Source organism: Coregonus clupeaformis, unplaced genomic scaffold (genome assembly GCF_020615455.1).
Source record: "Coregonus clupeaformis isolate EN_2021a unplaced genomic scaffold, ASM2061545v1 scaf0298, whole genome shotgun sequence".
Lineage (NCBI taxonomy): Eukaryota > Metazoa > Chordata > Actinopteri > Salmoniformes > Salmonidae > Coregonus > Coregonus clupeaformis.
Window position 1 is genome coordinate 221,434 of NW_025533753.1, and position 22,729 is coordinate 244,162.

General features: G+C 41.2%; 1 protein-coding gene across 1 annotated transcript; it reads left to right on the forward strand.

Moving 5' to 3' along the window:
• The first annotated feature begins 2,128 nt into the window (after nucleotides 1-2,128).
• On the forward strand, nucleotides 2,129-21,419 carry LOC121568197 (olfactory receptor 6N1-like). Its single transcript, XM_045214721.1, has 2 exons — nucleotides 2,129-3,013; nucleotides 21,369-21,419. Exons 1-2 carry the CDS (start codon nucleotides 2,129-2,131, stop codon nucleotides 21,417-21,419), a joined length of 936 nt encoding a protein of 311 aa, XP_045070656.1.
• The last annotated feature ends 1,310 nt before the right edge of the window (nucleotides 21,420-22,729 follow it).

Sequence of the window (22,729 nt, forward strand, 5' to 3'; positions counted from 1 at the left end):
TTGATGAAAAGCTGCTCCAGAGCGCTCAGGTGTGCCAAGCTTGTAACATCATACCCAAGAAGACTTGAGGCTGTAATCGCTGCCAAAGGTGCTTCAACAAAGTACTGACTAAAGGGTCTGAATACTTAAAATACGTAAATGTTATATTTCCGTTTTCCGTTTTTTATACATTTGCAAAATTTTATAAAAACCTGTTTTTGCTTTGTCATTATGGAGTACTGTGTAAAGATTGATTCGAATAAAAAATAAAATAATCCATTTTAGAATAAGGCTGTAACGTAACAAAATGTGGAAAAGGTCAAAGGGTCTGAATACTTTCCGAATGCACTGTATATCCATTGTTTTTGTCAACATTGCTCAAGCTCATTTAATTTGGTTGGGAATCATTGATGGACAGCAATATTCAAACCTTGTCTCTGATTTTCAGGCAAATGTAAGTCAGGACTGAGACTTGACCATTCAGGAATAATCAACACCTATTGGAAAGCCATTCTGGTGTGTCTTTGGCATAAAAATGTGTGTAATTGTCTCGTTGAAAAATAAAACTATCCCAGGGTTAGGTTTTCGGAAAAAGTCAATGCTACAGGCACACTGCACTTTAAACCGAGGCGCCTACAGACGGCTACATCGGTCCGCTGATACAGGACTAGTAAAGGCCCAGAGCACTACTTTTGTGACAAAATAATATAATATATATTATATTTTTAGGGAGTTAAGATTTTTCAGGGGGTGCTGCAGCAACCCTCAGCACCCCTACTTACCGTGGCTATGCCAGAATGGCTTTCCAAGAGGTGTTGAGTGTTCCAGAGTGGTGTAGTCTGAGTCCTGACTTAAAAACAGCTGGTTTAAAGGTTTAAATAGCGCTTTCCATCAATGATCCCCAAACAAATGTTATGAGCTTATGCAATTTAGACAAAAACAATGGATATACAGTACCAGTCAAAAGTTTGGACACACCTCCTCATTCAAGAGTTTTTTTTTATTTGTACTATTTTCTACATTGTAGAATAATTGTGAAGACATCAGAACTATGGAATAAAACATATGGAATCATGTAGTAACCAAAAAAGTGTTAAACAAATCAATATATATTTTAGATTTTTCAAAGTAGCCACCCTTTGCCATGATGACAGCTTTGCACACTCTTGGCATTTTCTCAACCAGCTTCACCTGGAATGCTTTTCCAACAGTCTTGAAGGAGTTCCCACATATGCTGAACACTTGTTGGCTGCTTTTCCTTCACTCTGCCGTCCGACTCATCCCAAACCATCTCAACTGGGTTGAGGTCGGGGGATTGTGGAGGCCAGGTCATCTAATGCAGCACTCCATCACTCTCCTTCTTGGTAAAATAGCCCTTACACAGCCTGGAGGTGTGTTGGGTCATTGTCCTGTTGAAAAACAAATGATAGTCCCACTAAGCTCAAACCAGATGGATGGCGTATCGCTGTGGTAGCCATGCTGGTTAAGTGTGCCTTGAATTCTAAATAAATCACAGACAGTGTCACCAGCAAAGCACTCCCACACCATAACACCTCCTTCTCTATGCTTTACGGTGAGAAACACACATGCGGAGATCATCCGTTCACCCACACCTTGGGGTCCCCAGGACCGAGTTTGGGAAATGCTGCCTTAAAAGGTCCTAATGAGAACATCGCTCAATGTCCTTAGGACGTACTTGGTTTGCTGGGTTAATACAAAAATATAGTACAGAGTAACTATAATCAAATTAGTTGCTTGTCATAAACTCTGTACAGTTCCATCTCTATGGAGTGGTTACATGTTGACACTGAAACTACAATCCCATGTGAGCATACACTATGATATATTTAGAGGCTAACAGGACAAGTTATTGGAGCAGTATCCCTCTGTCAAGCAAGAAGACATTTCATGGACACAAGTTTCTTTATTTCTTTCACACCTCAGAAGTCTGATAATGTACAGATATTATCTGTATTTTTATTTTTTAGAATATTAGTTTGATGGAGGATGTGAATTTGTTTTGTTAAAATGATTGTGTTTGTTCCGAGCCTACACAGAATTAAATAATTCATTCACATCCAAATACACTCAAGCCTTGTAAGGACTAAGAATTGCTGCATTGACCAGAGGAAGAAAATTAACAAAAGCAATGGAGAACTCAACCCAAGTCAAGTTATTTTATCTCTTTGGCTTAAAAGAGACATTTAACAACAAATCTGTGTATTTTATCTTGTCTCTTATCACATACCTTCTCATCATCACTGTGAATCTGACTCTGATCATAACAATCATTCAGGAGAAAGGCCTCCATGAGCCCATGTATATCTTTCTGTGTAGTCTATGTGTCAATGGATTGTACGGAACCGCTGGTTTCTACCCCAAGTTCTTACTGGACCTTCAGTCAGATGTTCAGGTGATATCTTATGGTGGATGTTTGATTCAAGCCTATGTAATATACACATCTGTCATGTGTGAAATTTCTATTCTTACAGTGATGTCTTATGACAGGTATGTGGCAATATGCAGACCATTACTATATCATACCATTGTGACATCTTTAACTGTTAGAAAGTTACTCTTATTTTCTTGGTGTTATCCTTTGTTTATAGCACTCATAACACTTAGTTTAACAGTCAGACTTCCTTTGTGTGGATCTCGCATTGATAAAATCTTCTGTGACAATCCGTCTATACTGAAACATGCATGTTTACCTATAACCATCAATCAGATTTGGAGCCAATGTTTAATAGTGGGTCATGTTTTACAGATACTTTTTATTGTATTTTCTTACTGTCAGATTGTAAGGACTTGTGTAAATTCAGCTAAGGGAAGGATGAAGTTCACACAGACATGTGTGCCACATTTATTAACAATGGTTATTTTAATCACAGTGACCCTGTTTGACAATTTGCAAGGGTGGAATAACGTTAATATTACTCTAAATACGCGTAATGCAATGGCTGTACAATTCCTTGTTATACCACCTGTATTAAACCCTGTCATATATGGACTTAACCTCCAGCAGATTAGAAGGGTAATTTTTAGAAAGTGCAATGCACATAAAATCATTGATATAAGATGTTAGTTACACAACAGAGAGACTTCCTGATATCAGAAGTCAACAAAAATTAAAGTAAAATCTGCCAAAACTGTTGCAAGGTTTAAATGGTGCCTAATTTCTTGATACCTACCGCCCTCTTCTGGGAAAGTGATTTACAAATATTCCAAGAATAGAGTCATTGTAGCACACTTCCTGAGGAGGAACATGCTTGAATGAAATGGCACCCTATTCCGTATATAGTGCACTAATAATATAATATAATATAATATGCCATTTAGCAGACGCTTTTATCCAAAGCGACTTACAGTCATGCGTGCATAATTTTTTTTGTGTGTATGGGTGGACCAGAGCCAAAGTAGTGCACTCTAAAGGGAATAGACTGCAATTGATAGAACAATCTGTGACTCCTTATGAGGTTAAGAACTTTGTTAAGAAGAATAACAATATTCTAAGCTACAGTTTTCCCCACTGGGTGTATATTCTTAATACTGTTATATATTTTTTTAATTATTGAGTTGTAATAAGGCATTTATGTTCTTCTAACCAGGCCTCCTCAGTATATCTCTCAAAATAAATTGATATTCACGACCACTTTGGAAGGCAAGTCATTGTTTCATTGGTGCAATAACAATATTGTAACTAGAAAGGATGGTTGAATGTAGCATACACATTTGGAGTGATATAAATTGCATACACAATAAATACTGAACAGAAATATCACATTCTGAATTTCCATTTAATTGAATCACCCCCCAAAAAATGCTATCCAAGTTTAACATATATTCTATATTCATATTCTGACACACAGGATTGTCTATAATCATATTCGGACAATTCGAAATTCTGTATTTTTACTGTCTTATGGTGGTATGAATGATTGTTTTAGCAATGACACCAAGTAGGCTATGTAAAGCTTCTGGCAGTTAATACAAGTCTAAGGCGTTGGGGGGGTGGGGGTGGGGGGGGTTCTAAGCTGACATGAAATTGTTTTCAGAAGGTCATACCATGTATCAATTAGCTAATTTATTTAGAATTTTAGGACCCATTTAGGTATCAATTTTTAATTTATTTTATTACTTGATCAAGTATTGAATTTAGCCTTTACTACTATAGCCCATAGAAACGCATTGAAAAATTAATTCACAAAAAAATGAATCATAAGGGAGAGATCAACATTTACTGGGAGGGATCCAAAATAGGGGAGTGTTGTCAAACTTTTCTTTTTGCTTTGGGGAGGGTTGTGTGTTTTTTTTTATTGGGCACAGGGGAGGGTAGTGCATTTTTTCCCTGGTTTATATTCGCTCCTCTGCTCATATTTTCCCTATAACCAATGGCTTGAATTACTTTTGATATTACCCTAATAAAGTTTCGAAACGTTTGTGAAGGTTTGGTTTGGTGTGGCTATTATTAAGCTTTAGCTACTGCAGGCATATGATATGAAGGCAGTGCGCCCCGGTGCTTCAACTGACTCGCCAGTTGAACTTGAGGTGAGGAAGTCTGTTTCAGGCCTACCAGAGTTGCTCCTATATCTAACAATATCTTTATACAAAATATTCTGATCTAAAATTTACAAATTAGCCTCCTACAGATACAGTGAGGGAAAAAAGTATTTGATCCCCTGCTGATTTTGTACGTTTGCCCACTGACAAAGAAATGATCAGTCTATAATTTTAATGGTAGGTTTATTTGAACAGTGAGAGACAGAATAACAACAAAATAAATCCAGAAAAACGCATGTCAAAAATGTTATAAATTGATTAGCATTTTAATGAGCAAAATAAGTATTTGACCCCCTCTCAATCAGAAAGATTTCTGGCTCCCAGGTGTCTTTTATACAGGTAACGAGCTGAGATTAGGAGCACACTCTTAAAGGGAGTGCTCCTAATCTCAGCTTGTTACCTGTATAAAAGACACCTGTCCACAGAAGCAATCAATCAATCAGATTCCAAACTCTCCACCATGGCCAAGACCAAAGAGCTCTCCAAGGATGTCAGGGACAAGATTGTAGACCTACACAAGACTGGAATGGGCTACAAGACCATCGCCAAGCAGCTTGGTGAGAAGGTGACAACAGTTCGTCCGATTATTCGCAAATGAAGAAACACAAAATAACTGTCAATCTCCCTTGGCCTGGGGCTCCATGCAAGATCTCACCTCGTGGAGTTGCAATGATCATGAGAACGGTGAGGAATCAGCCCAGAACTACACGGGAGGATCTTGTCAATGATCTCAAGGCAGCTGGGACCATAGTCACCAAGAAAACAATTAAGTAACACACTACGCCGTGAAGGACTGAAATCCTGCAGCGCCCGCAAGGTCCCCCTGCTCAAGAAAGCACATATACATGCCCGTCTGAAGTTTGCCAATGAACATCTGAATGATTCAGAGGAGAACTGGGTGAAAGTGTTGTGGTCAGATGAGACCAAAATCGAGCTCTTTGGAATCAACTCAACTCGCCGTGTTTGGAGGAGGAGGAATGCTGCCTATGACCCCAAGAACACCATCCCCACCGTCAAACATGGAGGTGGAAACATTATGCTTTGGGGGTGTTTTTCTGCAAAGGGGACAACTTCACCGCATCAAAGGGACGATGGACGGGGCCATGTACCGTCCAATCTTGGGTGACAACCTCCTTCCCTCAGCCAGGGCTTTGAAAATGGGTTGTGGATGGGTATTCCAGCATGACAATGACCCAAAACACACGGCCAAGGCAACACAGGAGTGGTTCAAGAAGAAGCACATTATGGTCCTGGAGTGGCCTAGCCAGTCTCCAGACCTTAATCCCATAGAACATTTGAGGAGGGAGCTGAAGGTTCGAGTTGCCAAACGTCAGCTTCGAAACCTTAATGACTTGGAGAAGATCTGCAAAGAGGAGTGGGACAAAATCCCTCCTGAGATGTGTGCAAACCTGGTGGCCAACTACAAGAAAGGTCTGACCTCTGTGATTGCCAACAAGGGTTTTGCCACCAAGTACTGAGTCATGTTTTGTAGAGGGGTCAAATACTTATTTCACAAATTAAAATGCAAATCAATTTATAACATTATTGACATGCGTTTTTCTGGATTTTTTTGTTGTTATTCTGTCTCTCACTGTTCAAATAAACCTACCATTAAAATTATAGACTGATAATTTCTTTGTCAGTGGGCAAACATACTTTTCCCCCCTCACTGTATCTGTATAGCAGATGCAGTAGCCATCTGACATAAAGAAATGCATGTCGGTGTCGTAGCATGACACAGGGATATCTCTCTCTCTTTTGGGTAAGGCCTAAGCTTCTCTTCCTTTATATAGGATAATGTATATATATACACTGCATGGCCAAAGTTATGCGGACAGCCCTTCAAATTAGTGGATTTGGCTATTTCAGCCACACCCATTGCTGACAGGTATATAAAATCGAGCACACAGTCACGCACTCTCCATAGACAAACATTGGCAGTAGAATGGCCCATACTGAAGAGCTCAGTGACTTTCAACAGGGCACCGTACTTCATAGGATGCCACCTTTCCAACAAGTCAGTTTGTCAAAATTCTGCCCTGCTGGAGCTGCCCCATTCAACTGTAAGTGCTGCTATTGTGAAGTGGAAACGTTTAGGAGCAACAACGGCTCAGCGACGAAGTGGAAGGCCACACAAGCTCACAGAATGGGACCACCGACTGCTGAAGCGCGTAGTGCGTAAAAATCACGTAGTGCAACACTCACTACCGAGTTCCAAACTGCCTCTGGGAGCAACGTCAGCACAAGAACTGTTCATCGGGGAGCTTCATGAAATGGGTTTTCATGGCCGAGCAGCCACACTAAAGCCTAAGATCACCATGCGCAATGCCAAGAGTCGGCTGGCGTGGTGTAAAGGTCGCCGCCATTGGACTCTTGAGTAGTGGAAACGCGTGATGAATAACGCTTCACAATCTGACAGTCCGATGGATGAATTGTGAATGTCAAATAGCATATTAGTTAACAGCCAAAGAGATTTGTGTATTGGAGGCGTGCTTTGGTGTGGGTGTTTCTTGTGTGTGTCTTTGAAAGTGGAAAGTGTTTGTACATGTAAAAAAGAAACACGGTTATAGTCACTAACCTGTCTAGATAACTTTAAAAACTACTGGTGATGGTATTAACAGGAGCGTAAAACAATTTTCCGCTCTTATTCCTCCATTGTGAATACAGTACAATTCATCAACCATCACAACTACTCAGAGGCCTGGGAAGAGGTTGGAAGGCTTTGTTAGAGTGGCTCTGTCTTTGATCGGCCTCTGTCTGGGGAAATCTTCAAACGACCCATGTATGGAACAACATACAAACACATTATTGCGGCTCAAAGTAAATCAAAGCCGATAAATTTTTCCAGGCAGCAGAATGCAATGAGGAAAGAGCATTGTTAACTGTTCTGTTTCCAGATACTTGCCTTCCTGAACAATTCGTATACCCGTGGGCGCAACTTTCACTGGGACAGGGGGGACATGACCCCCCCCCATATTCTGAAATTAAATTTTGGTCCCTCCAGTTTAATCATTGCACTGTGATACAAAAAGTGGCATCGGTGTGCTTTAGGAACATGCGAATACCTCAGAGCGGTCGGGTAGGCTGTTTGGTGGTTTCAGCTGGTTGGATTTAGGACCGCATGGACACCACAAAGCTTGCGAACAGAGGCATCTGTTGTCTGTGTGTGTGTTATGCTTTTTCTCAGAGTAGTAAAAGCAAGCAGAGCAGAAACTGGCTACTCTTTATTTGACTGATGTAGCTGGCAAGGTAACTGCTGTTTGACTTAACAGAAAAAAGTATTTATTCCCAGTGCTGAGCTACTAGCGTAACTGACAGGTAACGTTAGCTAATGTTTAATCCGCTCTCAACTGAAGTTCTGTCCGAAGTGAATAAGCTAGCTAGCTAGCTAGCTAGCTAGTTGCTAGCTAGCACAGCCATTTCAGCTCTAGCCTCTAGCTATCTCTCAGGTAGCAGTATCTAACAGCTGTTGTGTGTATGTAAATGTTTTGTAGCCTTTGTTTTGTCCTGTTTCAACAGCAGTAAATTAACCTGGCTTGCAAAAAGTTGACTAACGTTAGATATTATTTTTTGCCTCAATCACAGTCAGTGTAGCAACGTAAAGTTATTGGTCTGTCAGTTTCCCTAGCTAATTCCCTACTTTTTACACTGACATGGTATAAACAGCTCTACAGGCTTCACTGTCATGGTGCACAGTCAGTACCCAACACTATGCTCACCATATCTTAGCAGGATACGATGGTGACAGGTGTCCCAGCAGGGTCAGACAGCCATGGAAGACCAGTCTACGCTCAGGTGAAATTTGCAGTATATTATAACAATCAGTGAATGGATACAAAATTCCATCTTGAGTTGATGGGTAGACTAGTCTTGGATCTGGGAATAAAGAATTTCAATTATTGAACCGTTGATTCTATTCTTGGATAATATAATGTATACATGTACACCAAGGTAATTCTTTGTCATGCCTCATCTGAGTAGGATCAGATGGTGACAGGGGTCTCAGTAGCGTCAGGCCTCCAGGGAAGACCAGTCTGTGACAGCACTGAGGTGAACTGTTGCAGATGTAACACTTTATTCTCTCTGTGCAGCAAACACTGGACAAGCCAGAAGCTTCAAAGATTGAAACTATTTTAAGGCAGTCTGACAAACCTCAAGTTGATTTCCAAACTGTATCAAGGGTTGATAAAGGCTTTTCCTGATGACACAAAACATGATGATGAATGGATACAGATATGTTTGAATGCCCAGTCATGTTCATATAATCTCAGACATAATTTACTGCAGTTAAAGACCATCCATACAACGGACTATATGCCAGTGAAACTGAATATCATGCACTCAGAAATGTAATTCCTCTGCTGGAGGAGTATGTTATTTTATCTCAGCATGTCTACAGTTTCTCCCTTCTCCCTGTTTTTGTTTGTTTGGAAATGTTGATAATGGAGACTGTTATCAGAAGTAACTGTGTAACCTAGCATTTATAGCGACTAGAAATGCACTGCCATTAATTTTAAGGTTGATTATCCTTAATCCTCACTAGATTTGATTCATTTCAAGATTAAGGGTATACTGTGCAACATTCATAAGGTCTGGATATGGAATACTGTACGACGAAAGGAGTCTGTATTGAAAACATGCCCACATCAGGGGATATACCTACAGTGCCTTCGGAAAGTATTCTGACCCCAAATTTTTTTCACATTTTGTTATGGTACAGAATTATTCTAAAATTGATAAAATAAAATTAATTCCTTAGCAATCTACATACAATACCCACAATGACAAAGTGAAAACATGTTTTTATAAAAGCAAATTTATTTAAAAAAAAAAACGGAAATATCTTATTTACATAAGTATTCAGACCATTTGCTATGAAACTAAAAGTGTATTCTATTTCCATTGATCATCCTTGAGATGTTTCTACAACTTGATTGGAGTCCACCGGTGGTAAATTCAATTGATTGGACATGATTTGGAAAGGCACACACATACACTGCTCAAAAAAAAAGGGAACACTAAAATAACACATCCTAGATCTGAATGGATGAAATAATCTTATTAAATACTTTTTTCTTTACATAGTTGAATGTGCTGACAACAAAATCACACAAAAATTATCAATGGAAATCAAATTTATCAACCCATGGAGGTCTGGATTTGGAGTCACCCTCAAAATTAAAGTGGAAAACCACACTACAGGCTGAACCAACTTTGATGTAATGTCCTTAAAACAAGTCAAAATTAGGCTCAGTAGTGTGTGTGGCCTCCACGTGCCTGTATGACCTCCCTACAACACCTGGGCATGCTCCTGATGAGGTGGTGGATGGTCTCCTGAGGGATCTCCTCCCAGACCTGGACTAAAGCATCCGCCAACTCTGGACAGTCTGTGGTGCAACGTGGCGTTGGTGGATGGAGCGAGACATGATGTCCCAGTGCTCAATTGGATTCAGGTCTGGGGAATGGGCGGGCCAGTCCATAGCATCAATGCCTTCCTCTTGCAGGAACTGCTGACACACTCCAGCCACATGGGGTCTAGCATTGTCTTGCATTAGGAGGAACCCAGGGCCAACCGCACCAGCATATGGTCTCACAAGGGGTCTGAGGATCTCATCTCGGTACCTAATGGCAGTCAGGCTACCTCTTACGAGCACATGGAGAAATGCCACCCCACACCATGACTGACCCACCGCCAAACCGGTCATGCTGGAGGATGTTGCAGGCAGCAGAACGTTCTCCACGGCGTCTCCAGACTCTGTCACGTCTGTCACATGCTCAGTGTGAACCTGCTTTCATCTGTGAAGAGCACAGTGCGCCAGTGGCGAATTTGCCAATTTTGGTGTTCTCTGGCAAATGCTAAACGTCCTGCACGGTGTTGGGCTGTAAGCACAACCCCCACCTGTGGACGTCGGGCCCTCATACCACCCACAGTTGACAGTGCATGTCAGAGCAAAAACCAAGCCATGAGGTCGAAAAATTGTCCTGTAGCCCATCCCAGCCTTGTGCAGGTCTACAATTGTATCCCTGATGTCCTTACACAACTCTCTGGTCTTGGCCATTGTGGAGAGGTTGGAGTCTTTTTGATTGAGTGTGTGGACAGGTGTCTTTTATACAGGTAACAAGTTCAAACAGGTGCAGTTAATACAGGTAATGAGTGGAGAACAGGAGGGCTTCTTAAAGAAAAACTAACAGGTCTGTGAGAGCCGGAATTCTTACTGGTTGGTAGGTGATCAAATACTTATGTCATGCAATAAAATGCAAATTAATTACTTAAAAATCATACAATGTGATTTTCTGGATTTTTGTTTTAGATTCCGTCTCTCACAGTTGAAGTGTACCTATGATAAAAATTACAGACCTCTACATGCTTTTTAAGTAGGAAAACCTGCAAAATCGGCAGTGTATCAAATACTTGTTCTCCCCACTGTATATGCCTTAAAATGTTTATGGATTGAGAACCAGTTGAAGGGTTAATACAGAGCAGAGACATTTATGTGTTTTTCATAAACTCCCTGCAGCTGGTCTGGGTATGTCAATGACATGTGATGGCTGTGTGGAGATTGGAGTAACAATGGACCTAGTGTTATCATTTGTTTTGCTTATGACCCTATGACCTGACACATGGCCACATGCACATAATCTCAAGGGCCAGGGAGGACGGTAAATGATAAATGCCCTAATGTATGTACGTGTATTATTTGTAAAGAAATGGTCTGCAACCATATAATGAGATTAGGGAAAGGGTCTGCTACCAATATAATGAGATTAGGGAAGAGGCTTCCTATGGAAAAGCGCCCATGACCTTTTGGAGTAAATTACAGGTGGACGTTGAAAGATAAGGGTAGAGTGGCACTAAAATAAGTTAATCATTTGCCCTAAGGGGAGGGACTGTATATGCTATGTAACATGATTATGCATTTGTGTGTATAAAAGGGAGCTCTAAGCCAAAGAGAGAGAGTTGTTGCTCCATGGAGTTATGCTCGGCTTTGTTATGCAAATAATAAAAGTCTAAATTCACAAGTTCCAGCCTCTTGAGAAATATTTTTAAGTTGACTACTTTTTGAGTCAAATATTTCTACGACACTGGGAGTCTTGATCGAGGGAGAGATGAACTGAGCAAAGTAGAGAGATCCTTGATGAAAACCTGCTCCAGAGCGCTCAGGACCTCAGACAGGGGTGAAGGTTCACCTACCAACAGGCAACGACCCTAAGCACACAGCCAAGACAACGCAGGAGTGGCTTCGGGACAAGTCTCCGAATGGACGGGGCGATCCAGTTACACTAAATGACCAAAAGTATGTGGACACCTACCCGTCGAACATCTCATTCCAAAATCATGGGCATTAATATGGAGTTGGTCCCCCCTTTGCTGCTATAACAGCCTCCACCTTTCTGGGAAGGCATTAGAGAGGTCAGGCACTGATGTTGGGCGATTAGGCCTGCCTCGCAGTTGGCATTCCAATTAATCCCAAAGGTGTTCGATGGAGTTGAAGTCAGGGCTCTGTGCAGGCCAGTCATGTTCTTCCACACCGATCTTGACAAACCATTTCTGTATAGACCTCGTTTGTGCACGGGGCATTGTCATGCTGAAACAGGAAAGGACCTTCCCCGAACTGTTGCCAAGTTGGAAGCACAGAATCATCTAGAATGTCATTGTACGCTGTAGCGTTAAGATTTCCCTTCACCCGAACTAAGGGGTCCAATGGTGGCAAGCTTTACCCCACTCCAGCAGACGCTTGGTATTGTGAATGGTGATCTTAAGCTTGTTTGTGGCTGTTTGGCCATGGAAACACATTTCATGAACCTCCTGACAAACAGTCATTGTGCTGACATTGCTTCCAGAGGCAGTTTAGAACTCGGTAGTGAGTGTTGCAACAGAGGACACACGATTTTTACACGCTTCAGCAGTCGGAAGTCCTGTTCTGTGAGCTTGTGTGGCCTACCACTTCGTGGCTGAGCCGTTGTTGCTCCTAGATGTTTCCACTTCACAATAACAGCACTTACAGTTGACCAGGGCATCTCTAGCAGGGCAGAAATTTGATTAACTGACTTGTTGGAAAGGTGGTATCCTATGACGGTGCCACATTGAAAGTCACTGTGCTCTTCAGTAAGGCCATTCTTTTATTTATTGAATAAAAATAAAAAATAAAAATGTCTCCCCAATTTCGATATTGTCTCATCGCTGCAACTCCCCAACGGGCTCGGGAGGCGAAGTTCGAGTCATGCGTTCTCCGAAACATGACGCGCCCAGCCACGCTTCTTAACACCCGCCTGCTTAACCTGGAAGCCAGCCGCACCAATGTGTCGGAGGAAACACCGTTCAACTGACGACCGGAGTCAGCCTGCAGGCGCCCGGCCCGCCACAAGGAGTCGCTAGAGCGTGATGATGAGCCAAGTAAAGCCCCCCGGCCAAACCCTCCCCTGACCCGGACAATGCTGGGCCAATTGTGCTCCGCCCTATGGGACTTCCGATCACGGCCGGTTGTGATACAGCCCGGGATTGAACTCGGGACTGTAGTGACGCCTCTAGCACTGCGATATAGTGCATTAGACCGCTGCGACACTAGGGTGGCAGTAAGGCCATTCTACTGCCAATGTTTGTCTATGGAGACTGCTTGGCTGTGTGCTCGATTTTATTTACCTGTCAGCATCGGGTGTGGCTAAAATAGCCGAATCCACTAATTTGAAGGGGTGTCCACATACTTTTGTATATATAGTGTATATTGTGTGCAAGTAAAAATACCTCTACAGTACAATTAGGCCTATGATATGAATTACAGTGCCCTCCATAATTATTGGGACAGTGAAGTTTTTTCCTTCAAACTATGACTATGAAGTCGAAGTGCAGACTGTCAGCTTTCATTTGAGGGTATATTGATCCATCTCGGGTGAACTGTTTAGAAATTACAACACTTTTTGTACTTATTCCCCTCATTTTTGGGGTGCAAAAGTATTGGGACACATTCACTTGTATGTGTATTAAAGTACTACAAAGTTAAGTACTTGGTCCCACACAGGGGCGGTGTGTTCATTAGGGCGATATGGGCGACGCACTGCCAAACGGGAAAAGGAAGGGATTTTTTTTCTAATCAATTATATCACGGCAACAGTAGTTATCAGTGTTCTAATCTAGACGTCTGATCTGCCACTAAATGTCCAATCAGGCTAAAGTCGTGCTTCAAATGCCCCCCCCCCCTTTTGGGGCGATTTCAGTCAGGTTGAAAATCGCCCCAGAAGTCTCTCATAGACTCTCATGTAAAAAAAATGTTTTTCAAATATCAGAGCTTTCAATACAATCTCTATGGGTTTCTGAGGGCTTGCACTTACGCGCTTTCGTCATACGTAACATAACCATGAACGTAACTAAGAAAAGAGCGGGTAGCAGCGTCAATCAATTCACGTACTACTATCAAGATGGCTAACGTTCAGTGCAACTCGATTGTCTCTTTGAAAGAAGTTCACATCAAAGACCATTCAAAACGAGCTACTGGAGTGTATGCTAGCGGTCATGAGGGAACATATTGTGGAGGAGGTGAAGTCGGCGAACTTCGTAGCTATCCAAGCTGACGAGACCACGGACGTTTCTACACACACAGCTGGTGCTTGTGCTGAGGTACATAGATAGCAACCACAAAGTGCAGGAGCGCTTTTTTGAGTTCCTTCCCATCTCGGAATCAACCTCAGTCTCAATCGCCAGTGTGCTTTTGGAGAGACTGAACGGTATTTTTGCCGACGACGAGAAAGTCAAACTGTGGTGCACTGGCACTGTACCAGGTTCTCATGAGCTACAACCTCCAGGAGACGTTCTCTGAGACTGTGACTCTGTTGAACATCCTCATAACTACTCCCATGACAACAGCTGAAGCTGAGAGATGTTTCTCAACTCTGACACGAGTTAAGACATTCCTGCGAAATTCAATGGGCCAGGAACGTCTGAATGCACTGGCCATGCTTTCCATGGAGAGGGAACTAGTCCTCAGCATGCCTGATTTCAATGAGAAAGTCATTGACCGCTTTGCTGCATTGAAAGAGAGAAGAGAACAGTTTCAGTACAAGTAATTTAGCCTCTCTCTCTCTTTGTCCCTCCCTGTCTGTCTCTTTAACACACACACGCCCAAATCAGTTCACAGTTGATGTTGTTTAAAATAGTTATTTTTCATTTTAAAAAAAAGTAAAAAAAACAAAATAATCTGTTCATGTTCATTTTTACAAATCTATACAATTGGCCAGAATATGGTTGTTCATATTTACAAATCTATACAATTGGCCAGAATATGGTTGTTCATTTTTACAAAGCCATACAGATAGCTGTGTTTACCTTTTCTATAAATTATTTTCAAATTCTGTTTTCAGGCAAAATGTCTATCACTGTTCATTTTCACAAATATATACAAGAGGGCAGAATATGGAAGTCTATAAAAATTTATTATTACCAATAACTTGCATCAATGTTTTCAGTAGCCTCTATCAAAAGCTCCTAATTGCTTGTTGTGAATTAAACTCAGGTGCACATATTTCCAATTCAACCATGAGGCAAAAAATGTGGTAAAAGCTCTTGTTGATCCTGCAATCTGAACAAATACCAAGATGCTGTATTTTCAGCTGATATTTCATTTGTTTATGGAAATGCATATTGTTTATGCAGTGTTGAGGAATGTGAAAGAACACCCTTGATTATTTTTACTGTGATAACTTATTTTGCTTTTGTAAGCCAACACTTTTGAGATCAGTCAATAAATGCTTCTGGCATTGACTTATATGCTGCCCCTGTCTTCATGTTGTTGCTGGACATATCTTTTTTAAAATGTGTGTAGGTCACCTAAATCATCAGAAAAATTGCCCCCCCTGAGAATTTTTTCAGGAGCCGCCACTGGTCCCACATTCATAGAACGCAATGACTATATCAAGCTTGTGACTCTACAAATTTGTTGGATGCATTTGATGTTTTTTGTTGTTGTGTTTCAGATTATTTTGTGAGCAATAGAAATGAATGGTAAATAACGCAGTGTCATTTTGGCGTCACTTTTATTGTACAGTTGAAGTCAGAAGTTTACATACACCTTAGCCAAATACATTTAAATTCAGTTTTTCACAATTCCTGACATTTAAAATTCCCTGTCTTAGGTCAGTTAGGATCACCACTTTATTTTAAGAATGTGAAATGTCAGAATAATAGTAAAGAGAATGATTTATTTAGGCTTTTATTTCTTTCATCACATTCCCAGTGGGTCAGAAGTTTACATACACTCAATTAGTATTTGGTAGCATTGCCTTTAAATTGTTTAACTTGGGTCAAACGTTTCGGGTAGCCTTCCACAAGCTTCCCACAACAAGTTGGGTGAATTTTGGCCCATTCCTCCTGACAGAGCTGGTGTAACGGAATCAGGTTTGTAGGCCGCCTTGCTCGCACATGCTTTTTCAGTTGTGCCAACAACATTTCTATAGAATTGAGGTCAGGGCTTTGTGATGGCCACTCCAATACCTTGACTTTGTTGTCCTTAAGCCATTTTGCCACAACTTTGGAAGTATACTTGGGCTCATTGTCCATTTGGAAAACCCATTTGCGACCAAGCTTTAACTTCCTGACTGATGTCTTGAGATGTTGCTTCGATATATCCACATAATTTTCCTTCCTCATGATGCCATCTATTTTGTGAAGTGCACCAGTCCCTCCTGCAGCAAAGCACCCCCACAGCATGATGCTGCCACCCCCGTGCTTCACGGTTGGGATGGTGTTCTTCGGCATGCAAGCACCCCCCCTTTTTCCTCCAAACATAATGATGGTCATTATGGCCAAACAGTTCTATTTTTGTTTCATCAGACCAGAGGACATTTCTCCAAAAAGTACAATCTTTGTCTCCATGTGTAGTTGCAAACCGTAGTCTGGCTTTTTTATGGTGGTTTTGGAGCAGTGGCTTCTTCCTTGCTGAGCGGCCTTTCAGGTTATGTCGATATAGGACTCGTTTTACTGTGGATATACAGTGAGGGAAAAAAGTATTTGATCCTCTGCTGATTTTGTACGTTTGCCCACTGACAAAGACATGATCAGTCTATAATTTTATTTTAATGGTAGGTTTATTTGAACAGTGAGAGACAGAATAACAACAACAAAAATACAGAAAAACGCATGTCAATATTTTTATAAATTGATTAGCATTTTAATGAGGGAAATAAGTATTTGACCCCTCTGCAAAACATGACTTAGTACTTGGTGGCAAAACCCTTGTTGGCAATCACAGAGGTCAGACGTTTCTTGTAGTTGGCTACCAGGTTTGCACACATCTCAGGAGGGATTTTGTCCCACTCCTCTTTGCAAATCTTCTCCAAGTCATTAAGGTTTCGAGCCTGACGTTTGGCAACTCGAACCTTCAGCTCCCTCCACAGATTTTCTATGGGATTAAGGTCTGGAGACTGGCTAGGCCACTCCAGGACCTTATTGTGCTTCTTCTTGAGCCACTGCTTTGTTGCCTTGGCCGTGTGTTTTGGGTCATTGTCATGCTGGAATACCCATCCATGACCCATTTTCAATGCCCTGGCTGAGGGAAGGAGGTTCTCAACCAAGATTTGACGGTACATGGCGCCGTCCATCGTCCCTTTGATGCGGTGAAGTTGTCCTGTCCCCTTAGCAGAAAAACACCCCCAAAGCAAAATGTTTCCACCTCCATGTTTGACGGTGGGGATGGTGTTCTTGGGGTCATAGGCAGCATTCCTCCTCCTCTAAACACGGCGAGTTGAGTTGATGCCAAAGAGCTCGATTTTGGTCTCATCTGACCACAACACTTTCACCCAGTTCTCCTCCGAATCATTCAGATGTTCATTGGCAAATTTCAGACGGGCCTGTATATATGCTTTCTTGAGCAGGGGGACCTTGCGGGCGCTGCAGGATTTCAGTCCTTCACGGCGTAGTGCGTTACCAATTGTTTTCTTGGTGACTATGGTCCCAGCTGCCTTGAGATCATTGACAAGATCCTTCCGTGTAGTTCTGGGCTGATTCCTCACCGTTCTCATGATCATTGCAACTCCACGAGGTGAGATCTTGCATGGAGCCCCAGGCCAAGGGAGATTTACAGTTATTTTGTGTTTCTTCATTTGTGAATAATCGGACGAACTGTTGTCACCTTCTCACCAAGCTGCTTGGCGATGGTCTTGTAGCCCATTCCAGCCTTGTGTAGGTCTACAATCTTGTCCCTGACATCCTTGGAGAGCTCTTTGGTCTTTGCCATGGTGGAGATTTTGGAATCTGATTGATTGATTGCTTCTGTGGACAGGTGTCTTTTATACAGGTAACAAGCTGAGATTAGGAGCACTCCCTTTAAGAGTGTGCTCCTAATCTCAGCTCGTTACCTGTATAAAAGACACCTGGGAGCCAGAAATCTTTCTGATTGAGAGGGGGTCAAATACTTATTTCCCTAATTAAAATGCAAATCAATTTATAACATTTTTGACATGCGTTTTTCTTGATTGTTATGTTGTTATTCTGTCTCTCACTGTTCAAATAAACCTACCATTAAAATTATAGACTGATCATATCTTTGTCAGTGGGCAAACGTACAAAATCAGCAGGGGATCAAATACTTTTTTCCCTCACTGTAGATACTTTTGTACCTGTTTCCTCCAGCTTCTTCACAAGGTCCTTTGTTGTTGTTCTGGGATTGATTTGCACTTTTCGCACCAAAGTATGTTCATCTCTAGGAGACAGAACGCGTCTCCTTCCTGAGCGGTTTGACGGCTGCGTGGTCCTACATGGTGTTTATACTTGCGTACTATTGTTTGTACAGATGAACGTGGTACCTTCAGGTGTTTGGAAATTGCTCCCAAGGATGAACCAGACTTGTGGAGGTCTACAAACATTTTTCTGAGGTCTTGGCTGATTTCTTTTGATTTTCCCATGATGTCAAGCAAAGAGACACTGAGTTTGAAGGTAGGCCTTGAAATACATCCACAGGTACACCTCCAATTGACACAAATTATGTCAATTAGCCTATCAGAAGCTTCTAAAGCCATGGCATTTTCCAAGCTGTTTAAAGGCACAGTCAACTTAGTGTATGTAAACTTCTGACCTACTGGAATTGTGATACAGTGAATTATAAGTTAAATAATCTGTCTGTAAACAATTGTTGGAAATATTACTTGTGTCATGCACAAAGTAGATGTCCTAATCGACTTGCGAAAACTATAGTTTGTTAAAAATAAATGTGTGGAGTGGTTGAAAAACGACTCCAACCTAAGTGTATGTAAACTTCCGACTTCAACTGTATATTATAATATATGCCATTTTGCAGTCCACTGGCACGTTCTGATAATCAAAGTAACTAGTTCACATGTGGAAATGTGTCTGGACAAATAGCACAGTGAAGAGAGCCTACACTCTTAGAAAGGTGCTATCTAGAACCTAAAAGGTTTCTTCGCCTGTCCCCATAGGAACCCGTTTCGGTTCCATGTAGAACCCTTTCCAAAGATGGTTCTACATTGAATTCAAAAGAGTTTAACCTGTAACTGAAAAGGGTTCCCCTATGGGAACAGCTGAAGAACCCTTTTGGAACCCTTTTTTCTAAGCGTGTAGTTCCTGACATTGTTGTTAGTGTGTTGAGAAGGAAAGTGGAGTCAACACCTTGACAATGAAGAATAAGAATGAATTTGATAAGAGCTATGTCTTTCTTCAGCCTTGTTTACAAACACACTTTTAGGGCCTAATAATAATAATAATATACTGCATGTTGTGAGGCTACATGGACGTGTACACCTAAATGTAGGCTATGCATACAACGTTTTATGTGCATTTGTATTATCAGGTACTTCGGCACATTAACTCTATTTCACTTGAGGACCAGCAGTTGAGCTTTTTCTCCTTAAAAAAAACCTTACTCCTGTAGTGTCCGAGACAACGATGCTGATCATGCTGTGATGATAAGAAAATCCGCTGACGCTGTACTTTGATTATAAAGGTTTATTGTATCAAAGATCACAGTATCAATTTACAGACATCTGCAGATATCTGGAGAATAACCAGACCCAATCTCTGATATGTTATTTCTCCCCGTCCTTTGTTCAAAACATGGTATTTATATCCTATGTAACATAAGATGGGTGGTTTTTGACAGACCAATCCCTGGCCTCCACATATCTCCAAATGTCCTCTATTCCAAGAAGCCTATGTAGTAATGCTTTCCAGATGTTTCAGCAAAGCAGAGTAAAGTTCATCTATTACACCATTTGCAAATGTCAGCAAAATCATAGACCTTCAGACACTACACTCCGAATGGGATTCAAATTCACAGCCATTGTATTCCATCACCTTCGGGTTAACCGCTTTAATGGATCACGCCACCAGTCCGGGATTGCAGTGCCGGGTAAATTACAGCTATTTGATAACACCACGACAGCCATTACATTTGACTTTTACAATGTATTAATACAAACTTACATGTTATATAATCCTGCTAACTTTTTTCGGTCAAAGTACATGGATGTGTGTGAAATGGATAAGCAAAAATTTGGAATTTGGCCATATATGTGAAAATGTGCCTTTTGAATTTTGTGTAACGTCACCATAGCCTAGTCAAGGAAGCATCATGCAATGGCAAAGGTGCACAAAGATGGAGGAATTCAGATATTATATCATTGTTTTTAGCACTATCAATGATTATGGATATACTGACAAGATACTTGTCTCTCCACCCTAACAATGGGAGTCATTGTCCACAAAGCGGCACCGCAGGCTGTCTAGCTCCCACCTATCCTTTCTTTGGATTGGTGGATACATCTAATTATTTTAATACTTTTTTGAATATTTGATGATGGTTGCTGACGTCAAACGCCTGTATTCAGTGGAGAGAAATGCTATGCTACTAGCCTCATGCCATGAATACGCATTGCCATCTCGAGGCAACTCTGATATGCTGTTTTTTCTCAACATTGCTGGAATCCCATCTGTCCTACTTATATCAGTACACTCATAACAACCTAAGCATTACGAAACTTCTACTCGATCAAATAAACCTAACGTAGCAAATAAGCCATACAATACATATTTTTGTTGACCAAATTCGAAAATCTCTCATTGACCTCGATACAAAAATTCCTTGCTTGGAGGGCGAAACATCTAAAAAAAACACCACCTGCTGGAGGGAGACAGATTTTCAGCGGAGTTGCATTTCCCTCTTCCTCTTCCTCACTGGCACTGCGCACAGATTTCTTAAACTACGGCTCGCAACATGGTTCAATGTGTAAGTAAATCAGCACAATATACTTTTTCATTGTCTTGGAGCTCGAATTGGGATCATGTATACTGTGCTAATGCCGATACAAAAAAGTGTAACGGAAAGCAATGTACAATATGGCGAACTTAGCAAATGAGGCATTTGTGGCAAGTACTTGGGGGCCGCCATCTTTATGCACCTTCGCCATTGATGCTTCCTTGTTTTTTAAAAACCTCTAAGGTCGATGTCTGCGCCCCCGTGAAAATCTAATTAGCATAATAAAAAATGTCCATAGAAATCTGTCAGTTTAAGCTAGAAATACGTGTTTTGGTATTGTAGGCGTCTCAATCCACCACATCCGCCTATGTCGCACTTCCACATCTGCGGTAAAAGGTGACAGAGCTAGAGCGGTGTTTGTCAGACCGTCTCACAAAATCGTCTGTAGCGTCCGAACAGTTTGGCCTACTAGTATGAGCCCTCTTTGGAAAGATGAGACTCTCACAAACATGATGGTGTTCTCAGATTTGGTCTACAACCCCCACAAACGTATTGAGACTCATCTGAAGTCGGTACAGCTTACCTGCCAACTTATGCCAGTTTGGTCTACACACTAATATTGTTTTGTTCTAGGACGCCCACAGGCCTCACAAGACTCGTCTGAACGTCCCCGTTACCAGTTGAAAATATTGATGGAAGGATATATATAGAGACTGTTTAGTGCCAAAAATAAGGGGTTAAATACATGTAAAAAAAAAAATAGATGTTTCCTGATCTTTCTTATATCTCTCTGATATACAGTGCATTCGGAAAGTATTCAGACTGCTTGAATTTTCCCACATTTTGTGACGTTACAGCCTTATTCTAAAATGTATCAAATCGTTTTTTCCCTCATTCTACACAAAATACTCTATAATGACAAAGCAAAAACAGAAATATCACATTTACATAAGTATTCAGACCGTTTACTCAGTACTTTGTTGAAGCACCTTTGGCAGCGATTACAGCCTTGTCTGCTGCAGCTTTCTGGTACTTAGAAGACTGCACAAAAACCGGAAGTAGAGTAGAGTAGTCATTCTGCACGCAGACAAGCAGCTAGAAACAACGCTACAGTTCTTTCCCTGCAGCTATTTCTTGTCACGCTTCAGTCTCAGAAAATATTAGTTTGTAAGTTCAATTCAAGCATATTGCTAGTGATGATAATATTGTTATTGATGGAATTGCTGACTTATCAATGTTAGTTGTGGTCCTCTGTAGCTCAATTGGTAGAGCATGGCGCTTGTAATGCCAGGGTAGTGGGTTTGATCCCCGGGACCACTCATACGTAAAAATGTATGCGCACATGACTGTAAGTCGCTTTGGATAAAAGCATCTGCTAAATGGCATATTATTATTATTATTAGTTGGTTACATTTACTCACTCAAATTGCATTGACTTTCATGGATGCCGTCAGCTGTATTAGTTTGCTTGTGCGTCATGTAAGCGAATTGTAAAACACACTATACTATAGTTTGTTACTGTTTCTAGTGTCATATGCTTTGTTATTGAACAGAGGTGTTTGCTCATTATTAGAGTAATTGGCTAGTTGCTACTCATATGGTCATTATCTATCTGGTTTGGTGTCATTACGTTTACATTTTAGTCATTTAGCAGACACTCTTATCCAGAGCGACTTACAGTTAGTGAGTGCATCCATTTTTCATACTGGCCCCCTGTGGGAATCGAACCCACAACCCTGCCGTTGCAAGCGCCATGCTCTACCAATTGAGCTACAGGAAGCCTGATACATGGTACCTTGGCACTTTCTTAGTATTTATGCAATTTCAACTTGAAATGAATAATGTACAGCTAAACTATATCAATGTGAATTGAACACTAAAGTATATTATTTTCTGTATTTTGCAGTTTCACAACATAAACGTTTCCAATACATTTGTTCAAGAAAAGTCACGCCTTGGAAGTTTTATTGAAGACTCAGTTGTTAGCTATTTGT